This window comes from Gymnoscopelus braueri (assembly GCF_963280865.1).
Source record: "Gymnoscopelus braueri genome assembly, chromosome: 14".
Classification (NCBI taxonomy): domain Eukaryota; kingdom Metazoa; phylum Chordata; class Actinopteri; order Myctophiformes; family Myctophidae; genus Gymnoscopelus; species Gymnoscopelus braueri.
The window spans coordinates 18,730,259-18,746,028 of record NC_137619.1 but is presented as its reverse complement, the minus strand read 5'-3'; the positions used below and the strand labels follow the sequence as shown (position 1 = coordinate 18,746,028).

Sequence of the window (15,770 nt, the reverse complement as noted above, 5' to 3'; positions counted from 1 at the left end):
AACAAATAGCAAAAAAAAACTGTACTAAATAATCACTCCATGTGTGACACTTCCTGGTTGTTCCTGTGAATGTACACAAATGCATAAAGAACCAGGTGAAAAAAAAAGAGAGACAGAGAGAGAGACCAACTCTCATCCAAAACATTTCTCATATGAGGCTAAACGAAGCAATTTATTGTTGTTTTGTTGGAAGCCTGTCATTAATGACATTAGCCATGATAAACACAGATAAATACATCAGTGGTTCCCAAACAATGGGTCATGGACCCATTTGTATGGGTGGTGAGTAAATATTCTTTGGGGTTTTTGTTTCTCACAATTCTTTCAATTTAATTATTTCAAAATATTTTTTAAATAATTTCAGAGATGCAAAAGATTTTTTTTAAATTGTCAATCTACAACGCGTCACAAAGCGACACATTATGGACTTGTATGACTATTTTCGCTATTTTTGAAATAGGGCTTCATTTGTAGTTTTGCTAATTTGGGTCACGGCCCGGGAGACACCAAATTTATCTTTTGGGTGTCGAGCTGAAAAGTTTGGGAAGCACTGCATTAGCTGGTCTGTGACTATTCTGTATGAAGTCAGCCCTTCTTTTTCCTATGAGTGTTACTATAGTGGAGGTCCAGTGAGGGGGAATGGAGTTTTATTTCAGACCCAATTAGTGTGGCACTATTTGATGGTAAAGTTGGGAGGGGGCTGGGGGGTTAAATTAGATTTGATCTTCCCGTCCGGGACAATGGCTCCACTGTGGTTCACAGCTCTGGGAAGAACAGCTTGAGCCACCCTAATGTGATAACACACGGCTGCACACACACACACACACACACACAGAGCACAAACTCACATACACAATAAAATACAGTAAATATATATGCATGTAGACTCGCTTTTGAGAGTTGTGTTGTGGTTGGGACATATGAAGCTTCAAAGGAAAATCTCTTAAATATTGTCAATGTCAGGCAGGAACTTTGTATCACCATTTTAATCTTTTTTCGTAAATTAATGCCCAGCTTCATATTACAACAACGTTGTACAGAAATAGCTAAAATAGTCCATCTACAAGCTCAGAAGCCGAGATTGTAGATGTAATATTTTCACAAATTTTGACTGGTTATCTGTTTTAAATCCTCTTTTCCTAATTATCTAACATGAAAAGCATTGAGAAGAGCTTGTGACAAAAGAATAACTTCACTGGCTCCATTTCAACACAGGTTATTTTTTCCATATCATGAAAATGTATTGTTTTGGATATACAAGGTTTCCTCCCGACAGTGATGATATACTATATTAAATGCGACATTGCATTAAATGTATATAAAGCCTATATAGATACTTAAGCAGGGCTCAAGAACAACAGTAAATTATTTGAGTGAAAAAGCTCTTCACATCCACAATCAATTGTTTTGTGGACTCTCACTTTTTGGTTTTCAAAGAGAGGGGATGCAGGACAGTTCCAAGGGGATATTACTCCTTTCCTGCTTTCTTTTCCCTGCTGTTCCTGATCCCGTCCCTCTTCTCACATCACTGCCTGTCCTCCATATCAAAGGCCCTGAGCTGTCGCTCCATCAGAGGAGCCTAACACCTCGGCTACTTGACTCTGCAATGGCAGGTCATAAAGCTCAGCCCCCGCCCTGCTCACAGAAAGCTGCTGGCAGACACAATGACTGACTGGCCTTGAGGCCCAGACAGACACACACACACACATGCAGATGTACACATAACATAGTCATAATGCACTCAAACACTTAAGGTAGCTCTCCACCAAACAGACTACTACAGATAACTACAGACTGGCAGTCGAATGAAGTTGGGAGATCAGTCGGTAGGAAGGTGTGAAAAAAAGTAACTGAATGCACCTGAGAGCAACCGACAGACGGCTGCTATGGTGCTAAAAAAGGCCTATGGCTTGAAGTCTTTTTCAACAACAAGACCGATGCTATCCGACAGTTGAAAGCCGAACGAGCTTGCTCGGTTGGCTTTCGACGCTTCCCTTGCGACCCGACGCGACAGTGTACCCACCGCCCATTCAACAGCAGCTTTTCGTCAACAGACGTTTTCCAACATGGTTGGTGTGGTGGAGAGCTACCTTTACACACACATACGTACATTCAGACATGTAGGCAGGTACCCACGCGTGTATACACACACACACACACAACCACACACACACACCTATACTTGTGAGGACGTCAACAGTTTAAGACGCCAATTCTGTGACTGCCTTTTTTTGTGTGCCATTTTAACCCTCAACACTGAAGCCGAAAACAACCATTTCTCTTCTGAGGGAAAGGAACATTTCTCAAATTCTTCTATATACTTGTGGGGACATTTGGCCCTCACATAATAAAAGCACACACACACACACTCACTATTACAGAAGCCACTTTTATACATAGATTCTGCAATAGTGGCCTAGCGAAGATCAGAGAGCGCAAAGTACCGGTCCACCATGGTACAGCCGGCTTGGCTGAGGGCTATTCAAACACATTTTGGCCATGTTCGGGCAAGGCCATTGTCTTTGTCGCTCCGCTAGCGACATCTATGTGCTGGGGCGGTGCTTGTCAGTAGGGGGGTGTTGAATGGGAGGAGTAGGACGGAGGCGCTACGTCAGCCCGGTGGGGACCCCTTGCTGGCAGGTGAGCTAGTAGGGTCCAATAATAGTGGCAACACAGAAATGTGTGGGGAGGGTTAATTGGTATGATGACAAAAAAATGGGAGAAAAAAGGGATACAAATATTTGGCTACTGTAAATAAAGAAAGAAAGAAAGTAGATCCATCATTAAAGCTGTGTGTGTGCTTTTACATGGCAGGTCGGTGGTCCGGAATCAGATCCTTAACGTGTAACACAACAGTGTCAGCGTATAGCGCTATGCTGTTTAAAACGACAGCTTCTGTCGACACATTTACAACTATAGCCTTCATGCACTTATTTCTCAAAATACCCACACAAAATGCCTTAAAGATGTAGCAGACAGTCACAGAAACATTTTCCTTCACAGAGCGACATCAAGGCTTTTTTCCATATAAGAACATTTAGACCTGAGGCCGATTCTAAAAACTCCTTCTAAATCCTGACCTACGTTTCTGAAAAACTTCAAATATTTATTCAAAAATTACAAAAACCTTAATAAGGTTTTTGTAATCTTTGAATAAATATTTGAAGTATGTACATAATATGTTGCTATACACTGTACATATCAACAACTACCCCAAAAGGGGTTCCCAGATTGAAAGGTATAGTTACGTATAGGGGTTCCTGGTCTAAATGGGTTAAGTTATATAACCCACTAGGTTGTTAGATCATTAATGTACAAAACTCAGTCATAATGTAATTTCACTCCCTTTCTCTCATTTGCTCAACACACAGCTGTCGCTACATAGCCTACATTTACAATGATGGCCTACGCATTTATTTCACAAAATACGATAAGATTAATTAGATGTATGTATTGTTATTCATTTAAGGATGGGTGTTGTAAGGTCTCAGGACTGACCTTACAGTATCACAAAAATACTGAAAATACAGTCTGTCATTGATGACAGCAGGTCGGTCATGACAATAGATGCGTTTAAGTTGTGTTTGAGTGATCAGAAATACATTGGAGGAGAAATTGAAGAGAAGCAGGGAGCGATTCGAGGCAGAAACGTGCACGGACCTTAACATCACACTACTGTCCCACCCTGACAAGCCGGCTCGCCCTTCTACAGCTCTGTGACTAGCGCTGCTGCCGGCTTAACCACTTGAACCCCAGCATCCAAATTCTGCGGAGAACATTTTGCCAAAAATAGCCGATCTACAAGCTCAGAACGAAAATCTGAGCTTGTAGCTTCTGAATCTTGCTTCTTTTTGGCTAATATATTTGGTGTCGAGGTAAAAAGAGCCCACCAAGTATAGATGCATTATGTCCATATCTTTTATACTACAGTACATGTAAAGTGTCTTGAGACAACTTGTTGTGATTTGACACTTTAATAAAATTGAATTGAATTGAATTGAAAACACAAGGCGGAATAACGATGCAACATTCCCACCTTGAACAGGCTTGTGTAAGAGAGGCTAGACATGCAAACACATATCGTCACTGCCAGGCAGAAACCTCGTATTCTCCATAATATTTTAACTTTTTGTGATATGCTATGCTATGCTATGCGACACGTTTTGAACTTGTAGATCGCATATTTTCACTACTTTTGTACAACAAAGTAGGGCATTAATTTACGAAAAAACTAATAATGGATATGAGGTTTCTGCCCTACGCAATGCGACGCATTGTGAGCTTGTAAATCGGCTATTTTAGCTACATTTACAAATATCTTGAAAGTGGAAGTGGTTCTGTGGGTTTAATGAATATTGAACCGATGAACGTATTAACAAGAGCTTGTGACTAAATAATAACTACATTGGATCCATTGGAAGTAAGATAAAAAAAAATCAATTTCCTGAAAAGTCACAGTTTTGGACATAAAGGTTTACACCTGGCAGTGATGATGTATAAAGAGACACATTTGCAGTAAAAAAATACACACGCCTACGCAGTATGTACTGTGTGTGAATTCAGGGACCCAACTATGAGAACAGACGCAAGTTACACAGTCCTGCACAACCTCTCACAGATGGCATTTCCCTAAACACACACACACACACACACACACACACACACACACACACACACACACACACACACACACACACACACACACACACACACACACACACACACACACACACACACACACACACACACACACACACACACACACACACACACACACACGTGTTTCTCACTTTCAGGTCAGCCAGCAAAGATGGAAGTGATCATTTTAAAGAGGCTTTAAGCAGCTCAACTGTAGCACTTTACTGGAGACGTAATACCAAGTCCTTACGTGGAGAGGGAGAGAAAAAACAAAAACATTTCTCTCATAATTTCAGCACTCATATCAATATGTGGCTTTGAAGTGAAACCCCACACACGTTGACAGAGAGAGAAAGCCTGTACGCCGCCGCCACACACACACACACACACACACACACACACACACTCCAATGTAGACATGTGTCCAGCAGGAAACACTGGCCATCTTACCGTAAGTACCAGACTGTCTACCTCCCCCACACATACACAAGCACTGTAATCTCCAAGCGTGTGGTAAAGATGGACAAAAGGGGATCCCCCATTCTCACACACATACACACACACACACACACACACACACACACACACACACACACACACACACACACACACACACACACACACACACAGTAATTATGTCTATTGTATTCTCTTCCTGTTGTAGACTAAATCTTTGCAGTGTTACTCATGCTTCTCCGCTGCTATCTGATCAGAGGGTTGACAGCTTATCCAGTGATATGAGCAGGCCTTACCCTTATGTACATAAACACCCATGGAAGATAGCAGAGCTGCAGTTGGATAATAACCTTGCATCTTTAAAAAGAACCCACCCAGGTTCTCAGGCCTTTTTTCTTTAACCAAAAGCTCTACGTATTCACAAAGACCATTACTGAAAATGTGTCATGGATTTTAACCACTTAAGCCCCATTTACAGTATATCATTGTACGAGCCGATCTACAAGCTCACGAGCTTGTACCTGTACATCTGCTATTTCAGCTAGTTTAGAAAATTGTTACATTTGAAATGTTTTAAAATAGGGATGCCATGTTAAAAGTGGTTAAATGCTTTTCATTGGAGAAGGCATTTGCTAAAATATTAAAGAAATCAAGAGATGGAGGTTTTCTTTTTCTGCCGTGTACAGTAAGATCCTGAGTGCCTCAAAGGTTAAATGGTATGCCAGTGGTGTGTATGCCAGTGGATCCCAACCTTCTTGACACAAATTAACACTGAGGATTTGACAGTGTAGGCGATGTAAGGTTACGTTAGGAGATGCTATCAGGGGGTCCAGACACAATAAGGGCTCTGGGCTCCTGGGAGGTAGCAAGGTAAACACAGGAAGTAGATGCCAGAGACGGAGGAAGTCACACTTGTTCTGAGGGATACTTGAGAGTTGATAAATATCCACTCCACAAAACAAAACAAAACAGAGAGGGAGAAAGACAGAATTACGAGTGTTTTGAGATCAGATTACCATAGGTGGGGTGTGTGTGCGTTTATGAGTGTATCCTTTTTCTAAGACCAGGCGTTACGTTATACGAAGGAAAACAAACATCAAACATTTTCTGTACAATGACACATTACCACATGCACAAGTGCACACACACACACAAACAAACCAAAACTCCGGGTCCCCCCCTGCCACACTAGAATTAGCAGCCTTCATTCCAGGAATTGTCCCCAACCCTGGCGAGAAACAACGTCAACACCCCCTCCAGAACTCCAACATGTGTTGTGTGTGTGTGCGCGTGCGTACTTATGTGTCATCATCATCACAATGTTATTCAACATGTGTTTGTGTTGGGGTGTTACCGTGTGCGCGTTAGTGCTGAGCGGACGTGTTTGTGGGGGTCTGATGTATCATGAATGTCTTCAATGCATACTTGTGTACTGTACGTGTGTGTGTGTGTGTGTGTGTGGTGTGTGCTGAGCAGACACATTTGTTTGTGTTCAAATGGTTTTGATGCCAGCGTGTGAGTGTTTCTGCATAATTACAGTGTGTGTGTGTGTGTGTGTGTGTGTGTGTGTGTGTGTGTGTGTGTGTGTGTGTGTGTGTGTGTTCAGTGAGTACTGCAGGAAACTTTTTTTTTTTTCATCCACTGTAGCAATCAGACCCCACAGACCAATTATCTATTCAACCAACCAAGCTAATTGTTCAGACGTGTGTATGCCAGTGGTCCTTGACCTTTTCTGAATCAGGGCCCACTTGAAAATCGCGAAAGCGTTTGCGGCCCACCCATCTAAAGTGGCCAGATGTGTGGGCAGAGTGCATTTTCAGAGCATGTTTACTTTAATGATGAATCAATCGATTGTGCTCTGGCTTGGATCAATGAAACAAACCTAGTATACTTTAAGTTTTTGTTAAAATTGTGATAGCAGGTTATTTAGACAGATGCTAGGTTTGTTGTTTACCTAGCATCCTATAGTTACAATGTACAGATTATTATTTTGATAGTATATTGTTTAGACTGATAGGTTCTTGGTTTACTCGTGATCCTAGTTTACTGAGGCACTACACTGTATCTCTGCATGTGATGTATGTGTTTACCTTGCTTATTGTAAGTGGTTAAGAGAGTCTGCTAAATGCCTAAATTGTAAATTCTATTTATTGGTATCACAATGAATGCAATTTTTCAAGGTTTTAAAGAAAAAAAAACAATTACTTTTTTCTTTTACATATTTATTTTTACATTAACATTATATTATCATTACAATCTCAAGTGTTTTGCTAATTACTTGGGGGCCCGCTTGCAATATCCTCACCGTCCACCAGCGGGCCCCGGCCCACAGGTTGGCGTATGCCATTCCGAACATAACACTATGCGAAACCCCGAAACCCCAAACCGCTGTGATCGACGCGGAGCGAGTGCTTATGTTGGTTCATGTTATAACCTATTCCGTCCACCATGGCTGGCCAACTCAAGACTCACTTATGTGCTCATGGACTCACCAGGCAATCAGCAGCTCGGCGTGGGCACTCGCTTGTCCGGCAGCTCTCTTGTGGGCGCCTTATGCCTTTGAAAAACTCACTTCACTTTCTTGTAAAACCTTGCGTATAATTATACAGGATGCTGAGTGAACCAAAATATGGACCCTTTTGCCTGATTTATGACTTGTCGCGTGCCATGTTGCATACGACAAACAGGCGATCTACAAGCTCACAATGCGTGGCGCTGTATGTGTATAGTGTACTGCACTGGTTTTCAGTGTGGGGGTCCGGGGACTCCCAGGGATGCTTGAGGGGGTTCCAGGGTGTCCCCAGCTAAATGATTGATAGTTAGAAACCAAATGGACACTTAACGGTCCACAGAGTGAACAAATGGAACCAAATGGACTGATCCATTTGGTTCCATTTCTACACTCTAGGGCCCTATATGTTCCACAACCTTACAATGTAGATTGCGATCCCAGAGATGAAAATCAAATGGGGTCAGCGGCCGAATGTTTATCAATCTGGGGGTCCTTGTCATTAAAAAGGTTGAGAATCACTGGTACACTGTACCTGAGTTGAGCAGAGGCGTCGGTACTTCAAAGATGAAGTCAGAGGCAGAGTCTCTGACATCCTGGTCCTCGTCCTGCAGGAGTATGAACACACTCTTCCACAGGGTCAGTGTGGCAGACAGACCTAAAAAAATACAAAAAACACACACGATTTATATGCAGTAACTCATTTTGATCCACTCAAATGAAGAGCCAGAAGCCAGATTTGGCAGATGGAGAAAAAAAAAATATTGTACAGACCACAATACGATAAAAATCTATTATAGTTTTGATAGGCTGTATTAAAACATGTTCAGTCTCAATAACAAAAATACAAATCAAAGCAATCGCTGCCCAATATTTCTAAGAGGTTTCTGCCCGACAGTGACAATATTATACTAGGCTATTATGACACAGTCCAGTCACTGTGACTCACCCAGAGGCAGAGCGGAGCTGGTCAGCACAGAGGCTGTGCAGCTAACCAGCACCTCAGCAGCAGTTAACTTCAGCTCCAGCGGCTGCTCCTCACTGCAGCACGCACTCACCAGCACCCCCCACTGAGCCAGGAGGTCCACTGCACGCACACCCTGGGGGATTAAGTGGAAAGTGGTTAAAATGACTGTGATGCCATATTAACTACTTTAGCTGGGGAGCATCTTTAAACAAACACCTGACGCCACCCGGGTTGATAAGCGAGGCTTAAGCATGCAAGGAAATGAATATGATTAGATTTCAAAACAAGGGACACATAAATCAATACTTAGCCATCACTCAAGATATGGGGTCCATATGCACTTCCAGTAAGGATGTGTCATGGCCACCGGCCACGTAGACTACAATTATGAATACAATATCACCAAGCACAGCTAACAACAGTATTATCTGCTGACATTGATAATATTTCTTTGGTGAAACCGCTATCATTTATGTTTTGAGGTTATCAGCACCATAGTAAACGCAGGCCACACGCTATTACAACATGATAACTGTTATATGAGCACTTAATTTTCCAATACATAAGCACTGCACAAAAAATGCATGCAATGTTCAATTATTACCTGCTAATCCTTGATGACTGCTGTCAAGTCAATTCATACAGTACATACAAAACATTAGGCTAATATTAAAGGTAGGGTAAGTGATTTGCAATTATTCAAATAATTGCAAAATGGGTCTATGTTCTGATAGTGCTTGTTACTATAGAGTGTCCTGTCCATATAAGGAGTCTCCATGTCTCTCCAGCTCTTTATAAAACAGAAAATGCATTTTCGTTTCAGTTTCAGTTTCATTTCCAATTTTATCCAATCAGGATAGACAACTCAATCAGGATATAGATTAAACAAGTGAAATTGGAAGTGATGACACTAAGAAATGAGCAGGCAAAATTGGAACAGGAACACTATAAAAATTGGTACTTTCTCCTGATTGGCTGAGATTTTGACACCTACCAGAAAATGTATTTTCTGTTTATTAAAGAGCTGGAGAGACGGGGAGACACCTGTTACTGAACAAACACTCTATAACAATGATTACTATCAGAATATAGTGCTTTAACCTTTTAACAAAATACTTTTTGTTTTAACCCAAAAATATCACTTACCCTACCTTTAACTTGCATAATTCACAATCTCAACTTTCTACATACCCTCAAGTCCATTTGCCTTTGCAAAGGAGTTCCTCATTTGAGGAACCAATCAGGCAAAGTGAGGAGGGGGAACAAAAGGCATCAAATCAAGTGTTGCTGTTGATTTGCGGGTTTTGTGAATGAATTATTCCGGGTTTTGTGACCAATTATCCCCCCAGACTAGAACATTTCAGAGAGACAAATATTGAGATTGTTTGACATTACGTTATCAGGCAGCATTATCATTTGGACATGCTCCTGGTGAGTCTGCTGAGCGAGTACTGGACAATCAAGCTGACAAGGCATCAGCAGCTTTTTGCATTCTTTGGAGCAGTGTTTCCCAAACAATGGGTTGGAACCCATTTTTGGTTCACATATCAATTTTCATGGGTTTTGAGTAAATATCCCTTTCTTACGTTTCCTACAAAAACAAAAAAGTTAATTATTTCAGCCTTGAGCTGAATAGTTTGGGAAGTTAACCCCTGCTTTAGAGCGACATATCGTACCAGCATACTTTGATGTGAAAATGCATACCTGTTATGCAAAATGTGTACAGGTTGGCATGTCTAAACACATAAACCAGTCCATACCTTGGGGCCAGAGTTCACCAGTTGAACCACCAGTCGAGAGGCCAGCGTCAGGGAAGCACAGTGGAGCTCGACACTGAAACATAGCATAGAGAATACACGTGTGATCACATTTATGAAAATAACTTCAGTTAGGTATTTTTTTCTAGATTTGGAGTAGCCAATTATGTCGTTATGCCAATTGATTCCTCCCTACACACATCCCTGCTGACAGATGCCGCCCCAGCCCGTAGGCGAGCGTGCAATGACCGATATCACCATCCCCGCCCAGCTTCCCTCCCCCAAACACGGGTCAATTGTGTTCGTGTAGACGCTCGACAAGCCGGATGCACCACGGTGGACTCGATCCCACAACCTCCGTGGTGGTGGGCACTGGGCAGTGACTTTACCACTGCGCCACCCGAGCGCCACTTCAGTTAGTTCTTTGTTAATCTCTCAAGGCAGATTCTGCAAACAGCAGAAATCGTCAGCACCACTGTCCTAAACATGTAGTGTTGTTGTTAGTAGGAATCAACACAGAAGCACCCGGGAGGAAGTGGACTAAGAAAAGGGAGGAGCCAAACCGAGTTCCTGTTTCTACACAAAAAAGAAGTGGTGCCCCAGAGGCAAAAACCGAATGGGTTCCCAGATTGGTCCTTGGTTGGTTCATCTTAATTTACCAACAGGTCTTGCTTCCGTTTTTGATGTTGCTTGGGTGTGCTCAATGGACATTGTGCACATGCAAATGCACGCGCGCACACACACACACACACACACACACACACACACACACACACACACACGCACGTACATCCGTCACTCAACTGTATTGCCTTACAGTCCACAAAAGGAAGTGTGCTGGTGCTTCAACACTACATTATGTATCACAATAGCCCGGGTGCCATTCAATCACATGGGAGACAAGGGGCAGCCGAGCAACTCAATCCGGACCTTCCCCGGCTCTAATCATAACCTTGGGGCCACTCCAAAGGGAAAGTGGATCCTCGGGACCAGAGATTGCGGCCGGGCCAAGGATTTACACGGGCTGAGAGCCTTTGTAATCCAATCCTTATTCAGGCCTGTATTCTCTTGTCGGGGGGTGAGAAAAATACAGCACTGGGTTTGTCAAAGAAGTGTGTGTGTGTGTGTGTGTGTGTGTGTGTGTGTGTGTGTGTGTGTGTGTGTGTGTGTGTGTGTGTGTGTGTGTGTGTGTGTCAAGAGAGTCCATGGGTGTCAAAGGGCTTACAGTACACACACACACACACACACACACACACACACACACACACAGGGGTGTTGCCAAATAGGTGTGCATTCTCATATAACAGGCATTCAACAATACATGTTCAAACGTGCGTGTGCGCGAATATACACACACACACACCGTTTGTTACACAAACATGGCCACCAGCGGCCAGTGCGGCACACCTGTGTCCAGGTGCAGGGTGAAAGTGCAGTCAGTAAAAGAATCTCTCTCTTCCATGGACGCTGGCTCTGAATACAGGACCTGCCAGTCGGCCTGCCACTGCTATGTGAGGGCCCCTTCACACAGCGAGCCAGCGGACAAGAGACAGAACAACGGAGGCAGAGCTTGTGTTTGCACCCTGCCCTCCTGTGCATTCCTGTCTCTTCCAGCCGTCTAAAAGGCCGATTCATACTTCGTCACGCAACGGTGTCGCTTGCAGAAAATAGCAGACGTACAAGGCCTCAAGTCGTTGCGGATGTGACACGTTGAGGGCTTGTAGGTCTGCTATGTTCTGCACACTACACCGTCGTGCAACCGACCATGCATGAAGCTTAAAAGGGGGGATGTTGAGAGCTGTGGAGCTGTTTTGGCAGCAGGTTTGATGATGAGAGCGGTTATTTTGGGGTCAAACCGTGGCCTCCCTTTTCCTGTGTTCACATTGAAACTCAATACAATGAGCTGAAACGGACATGGGCCTACTTTATTCTACACAGTGTTCATTTTAATTGAAAACTACAATCCGGAAATGTTTTAGTGCATGAAACATTACAATATAAATAATGTAGTACATCAATGGTTGGAGGTGGTCTTCCTGCTCTTCTATTGAGATATGTGCCTGTGTTCTGGTTGACAAGTGGTATTTCCTGAAGCTCAAATCGCAATAAACGGGCATTACGTCTTAAGCTTACTGGTAGAAATGTAATCTCCTGCAACTTGGGTTCAAATGCAGGGAAGGACATGAATCTTATGGATTGCAGCGAGTGTGTATTAACTACTAATGCAACCAAATGGACCCACTGTCAGAATTAAATTGAGGATTATATAGTGTAGAGTGATCAGAGGTAACCTGGGACAAAACATAAGCTACTACTTTCAGACATGCAGTCGGGGTAGTGTCTCAAAACGCTCTATGTGTGAATGGACGCGGTAATTGTCTGGTGAATTTACATTCAGCTTGTGGACGTGTTGATGACGCTTCTATTGTCGACGGTTGGAGCCTCCCCTCCTCCCAAGGCGTTTGTAGAGAGAGAACAGAAAAACGGTTTAATCCTTCTGCTTTATATTAGCGTTCGAGTTGGAAATATTCACAGATCGAACATAAACATCTCTTTACTACAGCAGTAGCCTAATTGTAGACAACAAGCTACACCTGATGATTTCCTCTGCAGTGCCCGCTATAAATCACATCTCCCCGCAGCGCGCACTTGCCTGTATATAGAGACCAATAACCTAATTTCTACTGGAGCTCTTCTCCACTCGTCCCTCCTTAACATTTTAGTCATTTAGTTGAAGAAATTGTCAATATATTTAGTCTTAATTTTAGTCATCGTAGCTTAGTTTTTATTTAGTTTTCGTCAGTGAAAAAAGGTAGTGAACGTAGTTTTATTCGACGAAATGAACACAATGGCTGTACTACAGGCTGTACAACAGAAAGGGCCACGTCTCATGGTGCAGCGGACTGGAAACCCCAAACCACTGAGAGAAAAAGCACCTGGTGCCTCAACGCTTGAGCCATATCACATGAAACAGGAATATTTATGTACACGTGTCATAAAAAATTGAAAATGTTAAGAAAAATAAAACATTTAGAATTAACAGTAAAATTCCAGCGATTTGGGATGATTTGGTACTTGGTCTTAGAGCTTTACACACATCAAGTGTTGTTATGAAAACATTTTGTACTCAGCTCACAACCAAATAGGTATTCAGCAGTGGGGGAAAAAAACAAAACTGTTTGATTAGCAGACAGATTATGCAAAAGAGGTTATGCTGACTTCTCAAAAGCTCTTTGATGTGCTAAAAAAAAACAAAAAACAATTTTGTATCACTATCTGAGCCGTGCATAAAATTGGGAGATAAGACTGTTCATGTTTTTAATTAGGGTTTTTGTACTGCTCATGCAGACGGAATCCACACGGTAAAATCCTCAGTGTTCATTTATCCATTTGTAACTCTGAGAGTGTACAAATGTACATTTGGTTACATTTGTACACTCTCAAGAGTTAAATGAACGCTGAGGAGCTTACTGTGTTAAGTAAGGCGGAGAACATGACGTGAATGTCTCTGACCTGTGAGTGGACTCTTGGGCCAGGGAGAGGAGGCGGGACAGAACGTCCTCTTGGGATAGGCTCTGAGAGCCGTCACTCCACGGCAGCTCACTGCTGGAACGCAAAGCGCACAACCCCAGGAGAACCTGAGAGGAGAGAGAGACAGAAGAGACAGGGAAGGAGAGAGAGAAGAGAGAGGAAAGGAGAGAGAAGAGACAGGGAGACAGGGAAGGAGAGAGAGAAGAGACAGGGAAGGAGAGAGAGAAGAGACACGGAAGGAGAGAGAGAAGAGACAGGGAAGGAGAGAGAGAAAAGAGAGGGAAGGAGAGAGAGAAGAGACAGGGAAGGAGAGAGAGAAGAGAGATGAGGAGAGAGAATGATGAGAATGCCATAGAGGGGGGGGGGGTGAAAGAGGAATAGAGGAGAGAGAATAAAAAAAGAATAAAATAAAGTTGAGATTTGAACAAAATATTACCCCGCAAACACTAATGACCTCTATCCGCACACACACACACACACACACACACTCTCTCTCACACCAGAAGCTGGCGGGGGAGGTTGCTCAGACACGTCCATCAGCAGAGCTTTGGTGTCCTCTCCTCTGTGCTGTTTGGCTGGCCGAGTGCCCTGGAGGTATTTTTACCAGGCAGTACCACGGAACGGCCAGATCCTCCCTACGCACACACCCTAACCACGGGCACACAGCTGCCTCGCTCGCTCACACACACACACACACAATTGTATGGACACATAAAAGCTCACGCGTGTGCATAAAAAGACTAATTATGCATGCGTAAAATACACTAACTCATTTCTCCAAGATTTGAGTGTCTCTGCACCATACTCTATAAATTCTTCTCTTTTAAGTCACTTTTCTCACTCGCCCATCCATCAATCTGTCTAGCTATCTATCCATCCCTTCATCAACCGAGCCTTGGATCCTTCCTACTTCCCTTCCCAAAGTCTCTGTCTATATGTATACATCTATATATATCTGTGCAGTTTCATATCGTCGCTGTCGGGTGGAAACCTTGAACGTCCAAAACTGTTACTTTACAGGAAATGGAAAAAAAGAACTTGTGTTCCAATTGATCCAATGTAGTTATTATTTAGTCGCAAGCTCTTGTTAATACTTTTCACTGGTTCAATATTTATAAAACCCACAGAAACACTTGACCACTTTCACTTTCAAATATTTTCAAAAGTAGCAAAAGTACAACAACACAGCAAATTGCGACGATGTTGTAGCTGTGCTAATTTCACTACTTTTGAGTGACACTGTTGTACGACAAAGTAAGGCATTCATTTATGGGGAAAATTTAAAAAGTTTGCATATGGAGATAATTTATGGGGAAAAAAAGGAAAAAAGTTTGCATATGGAGATACAAGGTTTCTGCCCGACAACAATGATATGCAGGACCTGGCTTGATCCTGGGGCAGAGAGACAAATCTCTCTGCCTGTCTGTGTTGTTCTGCATGCCAGGTCACACCTTGAGGAAGAAGGTTGACTTGGTTCTGAGGAGGAATAATGAGTTGTTTTTCTCTTCATGAGGGGACAGAACTGAGAACACATGTTGACATTCTTGCTGCATAGTTCAATGATTATTATTTCTGTTGAGTCCCAACCTGCTATTAGTGATACTTTAAAATAAGGCCCGCTTTATAGGGTTGGTACATGCGTGTGTGTGTGTGTGTGTGTGTGTGTGCGCGTATTTATGATTGACTGGGTGTGTGCTCGTGCATGTGTCAACATGTCTGCGTGTATATATGTGTATGTGAGCAGTAAAAAGACTAAAAGCTTCTGAAGGAGACCTCCTCCCACCAGCTGCCACTGTGTTAATGTCCGTCTGTCTGTCTGTCTGTCTGTCCAACTACCTGTCTCTGTATGCTTTTCTCTATGTGTCTATCCATCCGTCTGTGTGTTGGCCTACCTACGATATTGGGCTCACGA

The 15,770-nt window shown here is 42.8% G+C and overlaps 1 protein-coding gene across 2 annotated transcripts in view; it reads right to left on the bottom strand.

Annotated features, from left to right (window-relative positions):
• The window catches only part of thada (THADA armadillo repeat containing), a 110,207-nt gene that overhangs the window by 8,610 nt on the left and 85,827 nt on the right, over positions 1–15,770 (bottom strand). For both annotated transcript variants that reach the window (XM_080448830.1, XM_080448831.1), the window contains exons 33-36: positions 13,841–13,965; positions 10,331–10,403; positions 8,553–8,703; positions 8,139–8,261 (exon numbers count right to left, since the gene is read on the bottom strand). In XM_080448830.1, the coding sequence (XP_080304956.1) occupies positions 8,139–8,261; positions 8,553–8,703; positions 10,331–10,403; positions 13,841–13,965 (472 nt within the window). The remainder of the gene's footprint in view (positions 1–8,138; positions 8,262–8,552; positions 8,704–10,330; positions 10,404–13,840; positions 13,966–15,770) is intronic.